Raw genomic sequence first — 17,990 nt, forward strand, 5'->3', positions numbered from 1 at the left:
TGGCTGCTTCCGGTTTCGAGCGTTCGTGAGACATTCGTTCAACTATGGACACGTGTTTCGTACATTTTGTGAGAAAGAATTAAGATTGATAAAACAATATTTATTCTAAACATTAATTGATGAAGCAGACTCTGAACAGAGGTGCATTTCATTTTTCAAATATTACAACGAACGCATTCTTTTAAACGTTTCATCGATATTTATTAATTATGTGCATTTAAATTACCCACAGCAACACACTTAGATTGTACTACATCGAAGAGGAATACAATTAACGATACACCGTCTGCTCGTCTGGTCGTCGATTAATTTTATTTTCAGTAACGAACGGAATCTATTTACAAAATTAACGCAATATTTTCATATTTATATTTAAAGTAGTTCGCTTATGCGTACAACACAACCTCTATTATAACGTATATACACGTGAACATAAGTGGACAGAAATGATCGCGCGAAGGTCGCAGGCGAAATGAAATGATAGCTGTAAATGATTTATTTACACGAACGATCAGCGGCTATTCTACTGGCGAGCGTCACGACGGATGCATGATGACGGTCAATGTTATCTGCAAAATCAGAGCAAGCAGGAGATCGATCCCTCTTATCGTCAACTCGTTCGCAGAGCCTGTGCCAACGTTGCAGAACGATTGTTCGCAGCAAGTGGTGCAAGCGGACAGTTTCGTGCGCTCGCCGATCACTATGCATCCTGGCTCGCATTTACTCGTGCAGTTCCTCTCGAGCGACCACGTTTGGGGACTCGAAGTCGAATCTTCCGTGCTGGTGATGTACGAGAATCGTTTCACCTGAAATACAGACGAAGTTTGACGCAAAAAGGACAGTTCTGTAGCGGAAATAACTAATGGCAAGCCGAGGACCAATCACGGGTCTACTGGTTACATTTTAACTGCGTTTAACGTTAATTTTGTTGCATTGAGAAGAAAACAAGCGTAGTAATAACGAAGCTTAATAAATACAAAAACTTGGAATAGAAATAGCAATATTAATGCAATCGCAAAATCCAAATCAAAATCATTTGGGACACGGCTGCGTTAAAATGACCAAGTGGCTTAAATTATGAAGACATCGCAGATGGTAACCAAGTGGTATAAATACAAAAACTTGAAACAAAAATAGCAATACTAATGCAATCCCAAAATCCAAATCAAAATCATTTGGGACACGGCTGCGTTAAAATGACCAGGGTTCAAAGTATGAAGTATGAATAAATACAAAAACTTTGGAACAGAAACAGCAATACTAATGCGATCGCAGAATGCAAATAAAAATCCTTCAGAACACGGCTGCGTTAAAATGACCAGGGTTCAAAGTATGAAGTATGAATAAATACAAAAACTTTGGAACCGAAATAGCAATACTAATGCAATCGTAAAATCCAAATAAAAATCCTTCAGGACACGGCTGCATTAAATGACCAGGGCTCAAAATACGAAGACCTCGCAGACGATAACCAAGTAGAAGGGCAAGAGATATACTGGCTTTAGCTAACAATCTGTTTGCGGTAAAAACTGCTTTTAGCTAACAATCTGTTTGCAGTAAAAAACAATCGAGAGAGGCGTGGTATCAAACATCTGTTGAGGACAGCGCGTGCCAGGCGTGCAATCGCGAGCCATTTAAATCAGCAGTTATCATTTGTCATTTACTATGCAGGTCCTTTTGTCGTCAGTGCACTTGTGCTCGAAAGCGGTGTAATTTCCGGTCAGATTGGAGCATCTCTCGCCATCGTCGGTCGTGTCGCAATGATAACACCATAAATCGTTCGCTCGTTCCGAGGCTGCTTGAGTTCGATGTTCCGTGGATAACAATTGCCCTGGCAATCGAACAGAATTAATCGGCAAACGTCCCTGAAACGCGTTTCCGTTTCGCGTTTTCAGATCGACCAACCATTTAAATGCTTCTCAACATTTCGCCACCACTTTTTCCACTTTCAACGCGCCAAAATATCTTTACACAAACGAAGAAACATTTTATCCACTTCAAAATTAACGGTTCCCAAAAATGCGTCAGCTCATACCAATATAGTCTTAACAAACTCTAAAATATCGCATTCTTTCGACATCGAAGCTACATTTTCGCGAGTATCTCCCAAAGGACACGTCGAACAAGCAAAGAATCTCGTTTTCATCGAGAACCAAGCGAAGATACCAGAAAAAAACTAGCTTTTCTCGAGGAAACGTACAATTGATCGAGCAACCCTCTGGGGGTGGCAAAAAAGCAAGTGGTTGGCAGATGAAGGGCTTACCATTGACGATCCTGATCGACGCGAGGATCAAGATGCACGTGATAACCACAGACGATCCATTGCTGACCATGTTGATGAAGAAGAGCGTTAAACAGATCGTTGGAGTTCCTTGTTCACTGGTCGCATCCTCGAGCGTCCTCGTGGGCGCGATGAGACGCGACGCTGTCGGACGCTCGCGCCACGTCCGACCGCCATTTTGCGGCGGATGGCGTCTGCGCTGGCGTCCGGTACGGGGCTGCTCCAGAAACCTCGATGCAACGGGAAATCAATATCTCATGGCGTTACGAATGGTCCTGCTCGGTCAGCGGGAACGTTTGACGTCATAGTTTCTGCGCATTCGCGTCACATCCAGGAAACAGAAAGTTCGCCGTCCCGGAACCGATGGCTCGCGGCCGCAACAGGATTAAATCGGACCTTTGGCGAACGCTATTTGCGAGCAGCGTCCATCGGTCAGCTATCGATGACTGCGATCGATGCCGATCGAACCAAATCGCATTCTACGCAAAACAGAAAGGTTTTATTCGGTTCGATGTCATTTCTCTGATTTTGGGGGATCGAAAGTGCAAAGAACAAATTGGATCGAACGAACGTACAATCGGTTGTGCGAGAACGTATCTGCTAATCGAGCCAAATCGCATTCTACGCAAAACAGAAAGGTTTTATTCGGTTTTATGTCATTTTTCTGATTTTGGGAGATCGAAAGTGCAAAGAACAAATTGGATCGAACGAACGTACAATCGGTTGTGCGAGAACGTATCTGCTAATCGAGCCAAATCGCATTCTACGCAAAACAGAAAGGTTTTATTCAGTTTTTTGATTTTGCCATTTTTCTAATTTTGGGGATCGAAAGTGCAAAGAACAAATTGGATCGAACGAACGTAAAATCGGTTGTGCGAGAACGTATCTGCTCTGTCTTCATGAAAATTTGTTTATTTTCACCAAGGAATGAAAAACCATCGCGTTTGTTTAATCTCCTTTTTAATCTTGAATGGCATCTCTGACGCATTATCTGTTTCTTTTTATTTCAAATCCTCGTTGCATCGATAATGGTTCGTGGTGGTTTTTTGTTAAGTTCTCTGTATATGTTACGCGTAATATTTATATATCTCGAAATTCAATGTCGATCACGAGAGACAATTTACATCGTATCACTGTAAGAGTGACAGTTTCGTTTTTGTACGATGACAGGCAATACCATTTTCTATTAAGCGACGTTTTGTCCGTTATTATTCTCATATTTGTGTCCCATCTGATAGGACCAGCCGCTCCGTTTCGTAATTGCTACGATGAATTTTTTTCCAATCAATCGAACAATAGCTTTTCACTTTGGGAACCTATTCACATGTTTCGTTTTCTCGTGTCTCCCAAAGTCTCGTATTCTGAACGCATTACGTGACAAACTCTGTGCGTGTAAGTCAGAGAAATAAGGTTTCACTGTTTTTATACTGTTTCTCACCTCTGAATAGCCAACAAAATCGCTATCATTCGAACGAACAGAACCGCCAATAACAGTGATTCTTAAACTAGAATCTCTCTGTAACAATTTCAACATCAACTTTACATCCCCCAACTTGTCACTTTTATTCAAAACTTAACGTACCCTCATCGAGCTATTTTTCAGAAACTTTTCTGAAACTGCAATAATTATTTTTGCAATCAACACTTTACAGAAGGGGTTGTTTTTCTCTGTCTCTTCTCTGTCAAACCTGTCATTGCAGCTTTATTAAATGAATACTATTTTTAATGGTTCCTCGAGTTACAAAACTTGACGAAACCTTGGTCTATGGTAATGCAATTTAAGCAGCGCGTAGATACAAGCGACGCGGACGACTAAACGTGTCAATATTCCAATTAATTGGCAAACAAACGACTCGATGTTTCCGAAATCCAATATATCGCAAACGCGTTCAACCTAGCCGCGAGAATTATTTCTGGCTAGCCTCGTCGAGTTGGGTTCGACCATCCCCCCTGTTGTCGGCTTAAATAAATAAATTAAACAGGCGAATTTGTCACCGGTTTAAACAACCTCGTGCACGTCCAGCGTGATTCAGAAAATGGGTGGGACACGAGGAGGAAGCATTCTATTCCGCCCTTTCTGTCGGATAGTGAAAATGAATCGAGCGACCTCGCTGGGAATACCAGAGAGGAAGTTAACAGTGCAACCAGCCTGGATCGTGTTCAGGCGTATGGCTGAAGTAATAGTGCAACGCGCAGTGTGCGCGCAACATTTTTAGTACACGTGTTACGACTGCAAATAACAGTCATGATTGAACGATGATGAGAGGAACGATAACAACGTCCGTGACGACTGTACTCTGGGAACAGTATTGGGAACAGCTAAGACACTTTTGCTGCGCTTGTCTGCTGTACGCTGTTGAATTCTAGGTTCGACTGAGTCGTAGAAATTAGATACAAAGCGTATTAACACTTATTTATTAGGCTTTAGTGGTTTTATTTGGACACAGCTCCTGTAAACTAGTAGTAGTTACAGTAATCTGAGATTATGGTGGAAAGTACTTAGTATTTATACGGTTGAAGGTGAGTGAACTGAGGTACAAATGTTAATGGACAAACGAAACGCAGGGAACACGATGAATAAGTGAGTAGAGAGGGCTAAAGAATTGGAATTTTGGAAGTATAACTGAAGTTTGCGAAAGTATGAGTCTTAAGGAGTTCATATTGCGCTGCAATGTTATCAGAGAGTCGATCATGCGACAACGCTCTGACTAACTAACTCTGTAATTCGTAGTTGACTGTGAACTGACAGAACTTAAGTGAACTGACGCGAGGGTGGAATAGTCGTTCCTTGAAAACGCGTATGAAGGTACAAGAAAGGAGAAGCTGAGATTAATGGATGCGCGAACGAGGGGAGCGAACGTTTCGAACAAAAATGCGAGGGATAGGAAATGGGTCATAAACAAGTGAAAGTTGGGACGTGTCGAACACGACTGAGCTACGATCAGTCACGATGAAATTTTTAAGTACAATTGAAGCATTCTAGGGATTCTTAGAAATGGCCACGAAGTGTGGACATGCAGCAGGCCATGCGCAGGTCTCTGAGGATTTATTGTAGGATTTGGAAGGAATTTTAACCCTTTTGGATGAGACAGCATCGCTTACAGTTTCCAGAAAGTGCATAATTGCCTATCTGTTTCGATATATTCAACTTCTGAGCTGTCTCTAACATCCCAGCGTCTAAGGCAGGGTCTGATAGGTACCTTTATTGGTAAGTCCACTGGCAGGGCCCAGAACGAAACGTTCTTCTTCCCTCTTTTCCACTTTTTCTTCCTCTTTCAGGGAAAAAAGAGCAACAAAACTGAAGCAACGCGTTTCAGGATGTCCTCTCTGAAGGGACATCGCAAGTCTAGCATATCATTCAGATGTCTCATCAGAGGAGACATCAGAATCGATTAGTGATCACGAAGGTTGAGACTCATTCCATTACAACTTTCTGAGAAATTAATGTTTCCCTGAAGTTTTCTATTGAATTGGAAATTTCTTATTACTGAGTTGGTGATAGAGGCAATGGCTAAGAGATTACTATCTTAGCGATGGTTTCTATTGCTAACGTCTAAGAAGGAGTCGAGTGCAAAGAGTTAAACTTATTCCACAGCAACTTTTTCTAGAGTTTCCTATCGAAATGGAAATTTTCTATTTCTGCTAGGTTCGAGAAGGGTTAAGTGACCTAAGAACCCTGAACAAATGCGTGGCTGCGGAATCGTAGCTGCCACAGAGGCTCTGACGGGACGAAAACCAGCATTTTCGCGAATCTTTGACAACTATTCGAAATTATTTGAAGCAGACCAGCCCAAAACGCTGTCCACTCGTTAACCTTTTACCTTTCATCGCCAAAAGCGGTACTCGAGTGACGTGAAAAATGAAGTACCATTGCCATTCTGAGCGTTCACAGCCGTCCATTTTTTGGCGATATATAGGTAAAAAAAGGCTATGGTCATTCTGTGTACTTTCACTAATAAGAAAAAAGCATTATTAGTACAGACAAATTGCGGTTAGAGACGCCAGGAGTTTCTCTGGGAAAGCTGCGATAAAACTTGATAATTTTCGCCTCCAAACGTATAACTGACTCTCAATTCCCCATTACGGTAACAAACAATTAAGAAGAACTACATTTTTGGATACGATCTTAAAAGTAAAAGCGTGCGACAGCGGAATAAAGAAGTGCACTGATCTGAAAGCACGATGAAAAGTTTCTGCAGCTCTGAAAGTCCATAACGATAATGTTAATTTACTGCACAGTGATTCCAGTTTTAATTTAGATAAATTTAATTAAAATCGACACGATGAACGATCGGATGGTCGAATAAATCGCTGGAATTGTAAAGAAATGAATGGAGGGGAGGCTCGTGAAGATAAATGGCCGCGTATGTACAAACGGTGGCAGTAATTCTGGATCTACTTTACACGCGGCACGGTCGTCTAACTGGGAATGACTTCATCCACTGGCATCGTTTCTCATTGGACGGTGGCGTCAAGCGTTTACATCAGACGAGCAAGACCAGAAATACTGCTCGCTGTTGTACACGGACTGAGACAAACGAATTTAACCAGAAACGTTCCTCTTCCCGTTTGTTATCGCTGAGATGCTACGAAACTTTTTTACAGTTGCCTCAGTTGGGACGTATTATGCTCTATTGTTGTCGCAGGGATAAAGGGACAATGCAAAGCGCGAGAATGGCACAGTAAAAGTACAGATAGAACGCAACGATTTAAACTTCTGTCAAATTTCCCCGCGAACAGCCATCGCGAAAAGAAAGATACAAATATCTAGCAACTTTTACAATTCATAGACGAAATTTCTCGCAGAAGTTCTTCAGGAATGGAACGATCGAACTTGCAGACAAATTGCTGGAAACGAAAAGTTCCCGTTTAGATTAGCAGAAAAAATACGAGAGAGCTTGCTGAAAGGGAAGCAAGAGACTTTACGTCAACAAGAATTTCGCGCAACAAAACGTTTACGTTTGCTTTTCTTCGCGTTATAATGGTCGGTGGCGCTATTGAATTTCCCTGTTGCTCGCGTATGAAAGGAGAACTGTGGAGCTTGCGTGAAAGGCACGTCTCGATCGAAGGATGAACCGAGCGCCGTTCGTTTCCGGATCAAACGCCCAGCGATAGATAAAATTTCACAGTCTCTAATGGCCCTCGTCTCGACAACGATCGCGTTCAACTCGCGCAATTAGCAGAGCCGAAAGTCGAACGGTGTTCCAACATTTCTCATTTTCTGCTCGACTCGTAAACGGCTGCTATTAGCGACGCCCTGTACCGATAATCAAAGTGAACTGTTCCCGTTTCAACTTTCCTTCCGTCTCCTTCTTTTTTTAAGGGTGCAATGGCTCGAGCCAGCAGATATCTTGCGGCACTGATTTAACGAGCATGGCTCGTCCTCTTTCTTCACTTTCTGCGCCTGTTTCTCACCCCGTCCGCTGAACATTGGTTAACGACGCTTAACTGGTAATTCGTTCGTTTCGAGCAGCGTTTCTGCTACGAGCAGTGACACGTTTCCTTCGCTCGAATTTGTTCGACGAGTATGCTATAATTGCGTCTTTCTAGGCGAATCTCGCGCAGAGAAATGTTGTTAAGAATTTCTGACGCACGAGACGAAGTTGCGTCTCGCGATGATCGCGATCAGAATGAACTTATCATCGTTGTTGATCGCAAACGAATTATCAATCGATAATTGTGTCTTTCTAGGCGAATCTCGCGCAGAGAAATGCTGTTAAGAATTTCTGACGCACGAGACGAAGTTGCGTCTCGCGATGATCGCGATCAGAATGAACTTATCATCGTTGTTGATCGCAAACGAATTATCAATCGATAATTGTGTATTTCTAGGCGAATCTCGCGCAGAGAAATGTTGTTAAGAATTTCTGACGCACGAGACGAAGTTGCATCTCGCGATGATCGCGATCAGAATAAACTTATCATCGTTGTTGATCGCAAACGAATGATCGTAAATCGTAATTTACTTTGCGCATCGCCAGTTATCGCGGTTATTTACACGATTTATATTCACGGTTTTATGTTTCTACAAATTCGTCGAGTTAATCGCTGGTAACGATGCCCGGTTGATTTTAAATTGAAATCAGAGAATTCCCCCCTCGATTATTTCGCAACAGCCTGCTGCAGTTGCATGTTTTATAGAGGTGAACAGCCGCAGAGAAATCGATTCCAGGTCTACGAGGGACAAGTGTTATTGCTTTCACTTGAGCGTTCAGGGTGTATCGTCTCTGGATTTTCCGGTGTTACGTTTCAAATTGCGAATTTCACGGTCCATTCTCTGTTTTCCCCGATTGAATATCTACGCTGACGCGTTTAAAACAATATACAGCCGATAAAGCGTGCAAAATTCGACGACACGTGTATTTATAACATGCACTGCATCGACTAACATCCTTTAACGCGAACGAAAATTTACAATTCACTACGTAATCGTTCCTTCTTTCATTATCGATCGACTGTTGACGAGGAAGCGGTAGAGGATTAACAAAAGCAACGAATAGCGAAGTAAGACGAAGTATCGATTTAAAATTGAAGAAGAACGAATAGTTGGCGTATAACGCGAGCCATAACTCGTGGCTTTACAACGGATTTGAATAGACCCTTGTCCGTCGCACAAAGCGCGAGCAACTTTTACAAATTGTTTTCCGTAAAAGAATATAATGCAACATTTTTCCCTTTCTAAACGTCCCGAACTCTGGGCATCGCGTCCTTTTTTACCTCGACGGAGGCCGATCTGACCCATATTTCTCATCCAAAGCAAAAATTTTACCTGAGAAACATCCGTGGCAAGTTCAGGCTTTATGGTTTAACTGGTTTAAGAGTTACCCGGCTGACGGGAAGACTTAAAGGCGGGCAAATATCACTGGGCGCTCTTAAAAGTTGTCTCGCGTTTGTTAATCAATTAAGCTATTTTTACTGTGCCCTACAAAGTAACACGGCGACTTTGTTAAGAACCAGAGTTCCAAGTGTTCCCGTGAAAAATGCAAACATCGTCGAGCAAGAACGTTTTACGATGGTGGAAGGAGACGGTGTGCTCGCTTCGCGGATTTTAAGATCATTTAACCGGTTAACTGCGTTTACTTGGCCGTCTACTTTATTCTGCTGCGATTGACGAGTGTAATTATTAATTTTTTATCGAGCAAACATGTAACTATTCCTCCTTTTGCTTCACTTTTTATCGATGTCATTGTTTGGATTTTAATCACTAATTTCTAATTATTAGACATCATTGATATTAGATGAATGATTATTTTATGGTCGTATCGAGAATTGATTGTTTATAAATGTATATTAAATCAATAGGGCAATTTGAAGTGCAAAAGTAGCGCGACATTTCTGTGCGCGCAGCATTCAATTAGTGAATTCAACGAGCTGATGACACAAATGATTAATCATCCCTGGGAAATTTGTAATTCAATGTAATGCAGTGATTGCATAAATTAACTGCGGTGGACACGAAGGTGTATCGACAATTGATTTCGATAGCTTTTATGGCACTCGTATTAGACGTGAAAAAGCATCGCAGTATCCAATTTCTAATTTTTAGAATTATTAAATGTCAAATTAAATTAATAGCGAAGATTCTTTGGAAGTATATTTCTCATAGAGTCTTCTCAAAGTATGGCTCTGTATAACGTCCTCTTAATTATTTTCCAGAGCACAGTGCAACTATAATGCAATTTATTCTCAGTCTACCTTAAACAATGTTCTTATTTTAATTATTTCGAAATTACATTATGTCATGCCTTGTAAATTATAATCTCTTGAAAATTAAGTTTCTATACATACTTAAGATGTTCTAGATTTCTTTATTTTCGCTAAATTAAAATTACATCTTCAGAAAATACGCGTAGCTAATGTTAATTCAAAGATAATAAGATTTTAATTCACTTTTAATCAAACGTATTCTCAATTTTCCTCTTGATCTTGTGCTACTCCTCTCGACTTTATAAAACTACAGCTTATGCAATATTCCTTAAGCTTTAAGAAAAATTAATTTAGCTCTCAGGATTCTGTGCTTCTTACGTCTTGCACTTTTAATGGAACCACTTCGTTAACGCTCTTTATCATATGCATTTTAGCTGATTTTAATTGTTTCCTGAAAGTTTCTTCGTTATTTCGATTTGAATGAAATTTATATTTTTCCCCTCACTTTTTATTCCTTATTGGATTTCAATATTTTAATACCTGTTAATATGCCGCGATGTATTCCCGTGTACGCTGTTTATGCTCGATACTTCCCTTTAAATTACGCCATAAAAATACCATAAAATACGTGACACGTTTTTTGTACCAGCTGATCTACCCCAAATGATCACCCCAAGCTCAACGAAGAAGAGACACTAACAGTAGGCTTTTATCTTCTTTATCATTCGACCGCACTCCCGCTATTTCCACCCCTATAAAACTTGAAGAAATTGAACTGACTCGCAGATAAGATAAAAAATACACCATAAACGTGGGCGGAATTCTTCTTATATTGATATCCACTGTTTGAGAAATACTTCACGTAGCCATAATTACAGCTATTTCAAAACCTTAACAGGACTATAATCGTTACAGAAAATGCTACGTTTCAAATACTTATTTAGTATAACAATATGTTAATTGTACTTCAACAATGAAACACTTCACGTACAATTTTCGTACAATTAATAATATTAGAGATTACGCACCCTTTGCACTCTTTTCTCGAGTTGAACTCGATATCAATAAATAAAAGAACGCTACAAATGTAAATTACAACAGAGTTTCAGAGCTATATCTAACATGATTAGTATAGAAGATTGTTTGCAAGTAGCAAACAAAAAATAATTTAATAGGAGGTAAAAGTAATTTTCCAATGTACGAAGGGTTAAAATAGAAGAGTGTTACATTTGCAATCGTTAAAAGTGGATAAGATGTAGGTACCATTTTACGTCCCCTTTCTCTCTTCGCCACTGCCAAGAATTATCCACTAAATGTAATACCAAGGATCAATTTAAACTCCTGTTACACGTGCCTCGTAACGAACACGAGTCGATTACTAAATCAGGCGACCTTCCATAAAGTTCGACCTTTTAATAAGAATTCATAATGCTTACGCCATCGAATCGTTTCGATGGCCATAAATTCGCAACAATTGTTCAACCGTCCAGCTGCAAATAGAGTTTCGCTGGCGCGCGTTGGAAAACGACACCGTCGCATCCATTCGCGTGTTTTTATTAAATTTCTGATCGCTTGATTAACCATTTTCATTAAATCAGGCGACCGCCACAAAGTTTTAAATACAATTACGCCGCGAAGGCAGGAACGACAGAGATGTCGAGGCCGCATTCAAAGTTATGATAATTCCCCTTGCCACGACTCACGATTACACAATTATAACTCGTACGGTTAGGAAATCCGTATTTTCGAACGTATCCGTGGCTGCAGCGCGTATAAAAGCAACGTCTGCGTCGAGAAACCCTCCTCGTCGTGTACTGAAAATATATACAGATATATATATTCGAAACCGCGTTTGATTTAGTTGCTGGTCCCATCCATACAGCATGTAAAATGCAGCGAAATTGAAAACGATAAATTTCCCGCGTCATATCGAGGAGATTAAACAGATCGAAAAGGGGAAGTAAATGTTACCATTCGTTGGAGCATTCGTATATCGTGCGCTTCGATCTTCACATTTTCATGCACTGGTGGAAATTACAGAAATCACGTACGACGACTGTGCGATTGCATAATTTCTCTTTCACGTGCAACCTCTAAACTTATTCAACCCTTTGCGCTTCGATGTCCTTTCTGAGGGAGTATCGCGAGTGCAGCGTATCACTCGAATGTCAGAACATCAGAATTGACTATTGATTAACTACATTTATTCAGAAATGCAGGTTTGCCTGAAGTTTTCTATCGAAATGGAAATTTTCTACTACTGAGGAATGTTAGCAATAGAAACTATAGCTAAAATATTACTCAAAGATTGCTATCTTAGCACCAGTTTCTATTGCTATCGTCTGGAGAGAAGTCGAGTGCTAAAGGGTTAAAGTTATTTGAGAAGTGCACGTTTTTCTGAAGTTCTCTATCGAAATGGAGATTTTCTACTATTGAGAGACGTTAGCAATAGAAACTATCGCTAAAATATTGCTCAAAGATTACTATCTTAGCACCAATTTCTATTGCTAACGTCTGGAAAGAAGTCGAGTGCTAAAGGGTTGAATTTATTTGAGAAGTGCACGTTTTCCTGAAGTTCTCTATCGAAATGGAGATTTTCTACTACTGAGAGACGTTAGCAATAAAAACTATCGCCAAAATATTACTGAAAGATTGCTATCTTAGCACCAATTTCTATTGCTAACGCCTGAAAAAAAATCCAGTGCTAAAGGGTTAAACTTGTTTGACCGTAACTTTTTGAGAAGTGCACGTTTTCCTGAAGTTCTCTATCGAAATGGAAATTTTCTATTATTAGAAGACGTCAGCAATAGAAACCACAATTATACAATAATTTTTATTGCCAACGTTCGAGAAAACACCAAGTGCAAAAGAGTTAAAGCCTGACAATACTCGCAGAAATGTTTCAAGCATTCGCAATGGCGTTTCGATAACGCCAAGATCTCATTATCGGGGTTAATCGCAATATTACGCGGAGAATCTATTTTACAGGAATAAAATACGGGATAGAACACGTAACTACATTACGAGTTCCGAGAATCTAGATTCCTCTGTACTGTACCGTCAGGATAAAAACTGAAGCGAGAACGAAAGGTCGAGTTAATCTCCTTGGAAATGGAATCAATTAGAACCAGATTGTGAGTGGTGTTCATCCATTCGTGAGGAAGAAATCAATGCTTCTAGGCTATTTGAAAAATAAGTATTGAACCATTCTGTAAGCAGAACTTTCAGTTAGCTGTAATTTCTATTTATTTAGAAAGTTCACTGAAAAATTTCTGTAATCAATTTTGATTACCTTGTAATCGGTTCAAAATTTATGTCAACGTCGGTTCCAAATTTATGTCAACGTGATTCTACAGTGGATCCGTGTGTTCGTCTGTTGATTACACTTTCGAAGGGATCAAGAGGTTCTTCGCTGAAATTATATGGCTTAATAAGCGTAACGTCTGACATTACGAGGATTAAACTACTTGCAAAGTAGATCTCACCTTACGCAAATCTATATAATCCATAATTTCACTCAAGACAAATACTATGGTCAATTTTATCCGACAATTCGAAGAACTATTAACGTCCTCAGTTATTAACTGCTTGCACTATTTTTCAATTTTCTCGCCAACAACCCTGTTTTATTTAAAATCTTCTTCATAGAACAGTTCCTCTACTGTCACTCGTAAACAATTTTGTTCACTGATTATATTAAATACAGCTCTCGAACTTTGTTGTAATCTATATTTGTTTCTATTTTCCATTAATGTCGAGTCATACTCGAAGAAGAGCAAAAAGGGTTAAACTTGTCATACTTTTTTCAGTTTCTCTTGATCCTTCAACTGGCGAAATCTTGACAGCACAACGCGATAAACTTTGTAATAATTGGAGGATACGAAAATAACTATTTCGTGAAACGTTACTGATGAATTATATTATCTTTTAAACAGATACGTAGACGCAAGGCAGTTTGGATAGAAGAGAGGTGTACATATTGCTCGCTTCCTCGATGGAAAAACTTTCCCTAATAATTCTGTAAGGTGAGCTTGGAGTTTGAAACTTCGTACGTTTTAAAGGAGAGAGCTGTGTAGCGTGTAATGACAATGCGTCTCGGGTAAAATCGATTTGAATACTCGGAGAGGAACTCCCTGAAGTTGGACATGCAACTTTAAAACACGAGCACGCGTGTCGCTTCGGTTACATTGTTCTTGTGTCTTGTATCCGCACACGTGTAGACTGCGTGCTATTTTAGAAAACAAAAGGTGTACTCAACACTTTTGTTTGTTCATACAATTTCAATGTATCAGATATTTCGTTATTTATACACGATAAATAGAATTAATTTAATCGTACACGAAAAATGATTGCGATATCGTAGAAATTTTGTCTAATCTTGAACATTGGATGAGACTGTCTCTATCGCGGATAACTTTATATACCCCAAAAAGCGATGAAGGGATTAAACGATCGTGTCGTAAATTACACTCACTTCCAGCCCTCGTGGCAGACGTTCCACACGCTGCCCCTTTATTTCAAGGGCCACTGAACTCTGGTCTGCGAAAGGAACCGTGGAACGAAGTCGAAGCAGATGAAATTTGATGAGATTCTTTTCGTAAATTACGAGAACGCCTGTACGCCATCCACGGACAGAGGCGTAACACGTATAAATACGCGAAATGCTGTTGCGTTTCAATATTTTAATGCACCCATGAAACATTTTATTAACGCGTATTAATTTCTGAAGCGATGTACGAGCGGAGCTGTGCGTCCCTCTTTGCTCGTCTGCTTATGTACGAATATCGGCGATTAAATTCCCCGTTTCTCATCGACGATTCCTGCGCGAAAGAACCGAAATCGATTTTCATTACCAGTTAACTGCGCTCGACGTGTACACACGTCAATCCGGGGCTCTCTATTGCGGTGCGGTTGACATGCCACGGGAAATAAAAGATTACCATTCGATATGAGAGCTCAAAGCTTCAATAACACGCGACGCAGATATCATTTAGTATTACGTTTCCTTCGTGTTAACACGCTGGAGGATAGTAAAAATTTCAGTGAGCTGCAGAATTGGAGGAATGATTTCATCAGCTGGACGTTACTTTAATCCTTTAATCGTGGGTACTTTTATCATAGCAAGAAAACCAAAATAAACATAAGTTATGTGCATTCTAATTTTACATTAATGAAGTGACAGTCCATTTTAAACAAGTAAAATACATAATAACTACAAAGAATTAGGATCATACAGAATTAAATGGTTAGAGTAACAATTGGCTTTCAAATTTGAATACTACAGCATCCATATTGTTCTGCAACACGATGCAAAAGAACGCTATAGGGTTCATGTTCGCGAACATGTAGCACAGTAAACTAGTTACAAATTTAAATAGAAAACAGGTTCAACCCTTGGACATGGAAGTTATTCCCCATACAATAATCACTTCCTACAAAACCACTCGACAATTCACCCCAGCACTACGCTTCCCAATTCCCCAACAACAATCTCAATAAATAAACAAATTGCACGACCTAAGACCTTTGTCTGCGTGCTAATAAGATCAAATCCTAACAAGATTTAAACAAATCTTTCGCTGGAATCTACAGCAGGACCATTTGTGTCGCGTTCGTGCACAGTCACAGGCTGCTCTGAAATTACTCGACGATTCACCCCAGCACTACACTTCCCAATTCCCCAGCAACAATCTCAATAAATAAACAAATTGCACGACTTAAGACCTTTGTCTGCGTGCTAATAAGATCAGTAATACTAATAAGATCAAATCCTAACGAGATTTAAACAAATGTTTCGCTCGAATCTACAGCAGGACCATTTGTGTCGCGTTCGCGCACACTCGCAGTCCGATCTGAAATTACTTATCGCAGGTGAGGGAATTTTGAAAACAAACTCCAGAGCCAACCAGTTAATCGAATCGAGCAGGGATCATCGGTGTTTACAGCGAAGCAACACGTGAGCCCCTCGCGCATCTGACACCAAGCCATCCGCGGGTCCAACGGAAGGAGTTTAAATGCCGTGGAATAGACGACGTTGATTGGCCAGCAAGCTCCGGGTCGATGGTGGTGGGGGACGCCGGGTCGCGACGAGCCTCGCAGTACCGCTTCGATAGTGAACGCGATAGGGTCGCGTCCGCGTCCTCTGCGAAGGGGCGCCCTTTCCTGATCGTCCTGAGATGTTTTTCAAAGCCTGGGCAACGTGATCGAACGTGCGTCCCGCGTCCAACAACCCCGCGAACGCCATTTCCGCTCGCGGCCACCCCGCACTGGTGCGTGTACGTGACGTTCAGTGGCACGCGAACAGGTGCATCATCGGTTGTACGCGCGAGCAACGAATCCCACGGAGGTCGTTGCACGTAGTTACACATCGACAGGTAGAACTTGACTCGTGAGCAACGTCTGTGTGGTAGCTGAACACTTGGCCAGTTTGATAGGACGCGTCACGGACCACCCGCTATCGTCCCCGGAAGACGATCGCAGCCAGTGCCTGAGTCGCTGCGCTTCCTCTTAGGGTGAGCCCTAAATTTTTTCTGCTTCCGATATATCGCTCGACAATCGCGTCGTCGAGTTACGTTTCGATTAGCGTCGTCGCGATAAGCCTGATCACCGATATTTACCACGCAGTTGCGAAGTTGCGAATGCGTTGTTGGGAATTTGAATGTCCCGCCAGGGGTGCAGAAGTTTTTTACGCACGACGATGGATGGTACAGGTGTAGAACCAATGATTCGCCAGGTTCTTTTGTTGCTCTCCTTTATTTGAAAGCGAATAACGAAGTTTTGCGATTTTCTTGGTTGTCAGATCAGTAGTTCGGTTATCGACATTCCGATTGCGATGCGTTGTATTGAAAATCGACGAGAGGGTGTAGAAGTCCTTTATCAAGTCGCGTTTTATAGTGGTTAATGAAATTAATTAGTTTAGAGGGGAAGAGAGTGTCGTTTGGCGAGCACGAAAAGGGAACGCTTAAGCAGCAACTAATTTAAAACTGTCTCCTCGTTAAGGGTTGTACTTGCTGAGCAGTAGCCTTGAATTGGGACAATAATATAAACGGTACACTTCTTACGTGAAAATTTATCTATGTTTCGTTCTATGTGTTATTTAAACGTAGCAATTTGAAGATGTATCTTTGACGAGTATTGTTAATTAAGAAATATGTATTCCACTTAAAGGAAACCATTTATATAAATTACGAATTCGTATCAAGTTTTGCTGTACAAGTGCTTTTGATAAATGTAACCAGTCTACGATGAAATTAGCATATTTTTCAGCTGCAATAAAAAAAGACTATGAGACAAGTATCATTATTACGTGGCCTTAAAATAGTTTTCATAGCAAGCTGTGGTTTGTAGCTGTGTTGTCCAGAAAATTTCACTCGAGACGTTCTTATACGTCCTGAAATTCTAATTTAATTAATCACTCCACTCGTTAGGCTGCAGTGGTCAGGATAAAATTACTTTTAGCAATCGTTAATAACCATTAATCAGTCGACTGAAAAATTCAATTTTAAAAATTCCGTACGGGGCGTTTAATTAAAATTATGCAATAACGAGAATACGCTTCAAGGGTTATACTTTTGTTCGATAAAAAATTAACGATTACACTCGCCAAGGAAAATTTACACGTCGAATGACGATTGACTGATCAAATAAAACGTATCAAGTATAGCGTTTTTGACGCCAATATACCTTTTCTCAGTGTACATACTTTATTTGAACAAGACAGCATTTTTAACAAAATACTGATCGTCATTACAATTGTAAATCAAAAGAAGCATCACGTCAGGAGTGATCATTGCGCGAATAACAGCCAACACTTTCTGCAGTGTCCACTTGTCAAACATTTCCATTAACCCTTCGCACTCGAGGACTCCAGAACGGAGCCATTTAAAATTTGTCTTAAAACCAGAGGACTCCTCGATGAAGACAATGCAAATAATTTTCAATTCACAGCACAAAGACAAGAACTTCATTCATTCTCTGAACAAATTACAAACGTCACGCGAACAATAAATTGCAATCACTTTTTCATTCGAGTACAAAGGGTTAAACCTATTTTATGCGCCAC

The 17,990-nt window shown here is 40.5% G+C and overlaps 1 protein-coding gene and 1 long non-coding RNA gene across 2 annotated transcripts in view; one reads left to right on the plus strand and one right to left on the minus strand.

Annotated features, from left to right (window-relative positions):
* Window positions 1-17,990, plus strand: part of LOC143424588 (uncharacterized) — a 130,394-nt gene that overhangs the window by 16,569 nt on the left and 95,835 nt on the right. The gene's annotated exons all lie outside the window — the stretch shown is intronic.
* LOC143424351 (uncharacterized) lies at window positions 300-2,483 on the minus strand. Its single transcript, XM_076896362.1, has 3 exons — window positions 2,264-2,483; window positions 1,665-1,831; window positions 300-806 (listed from the first exon to the last, which is right to left on the minus strand). The coding sequence occupies exons 1-3, from the start codon at window positions 2,331-2,333 to the stop codon at window positions 537-539; spliced, it is 507 nt and encodes a 168-aa protein (XP_076752477.1). The 5' UTR covers window positions 2,334-2,483; the 3' UTR covers window positions 300-536.

Source organism: Xylocopa sonorina, chromosome 6, assembly GCF_050948175.1.
Source record: "Xylocopa sonorina isolate GNS202 chromosome 6, iyXylSono1_principal, whole genome shotgun sequence".
Lineage (NCBI taxonomy): Eukaryota > Metazoa > Arthropoda > Insecta > Hymenoptera > Apidae > Xylocopa > Xylocopa sonorina.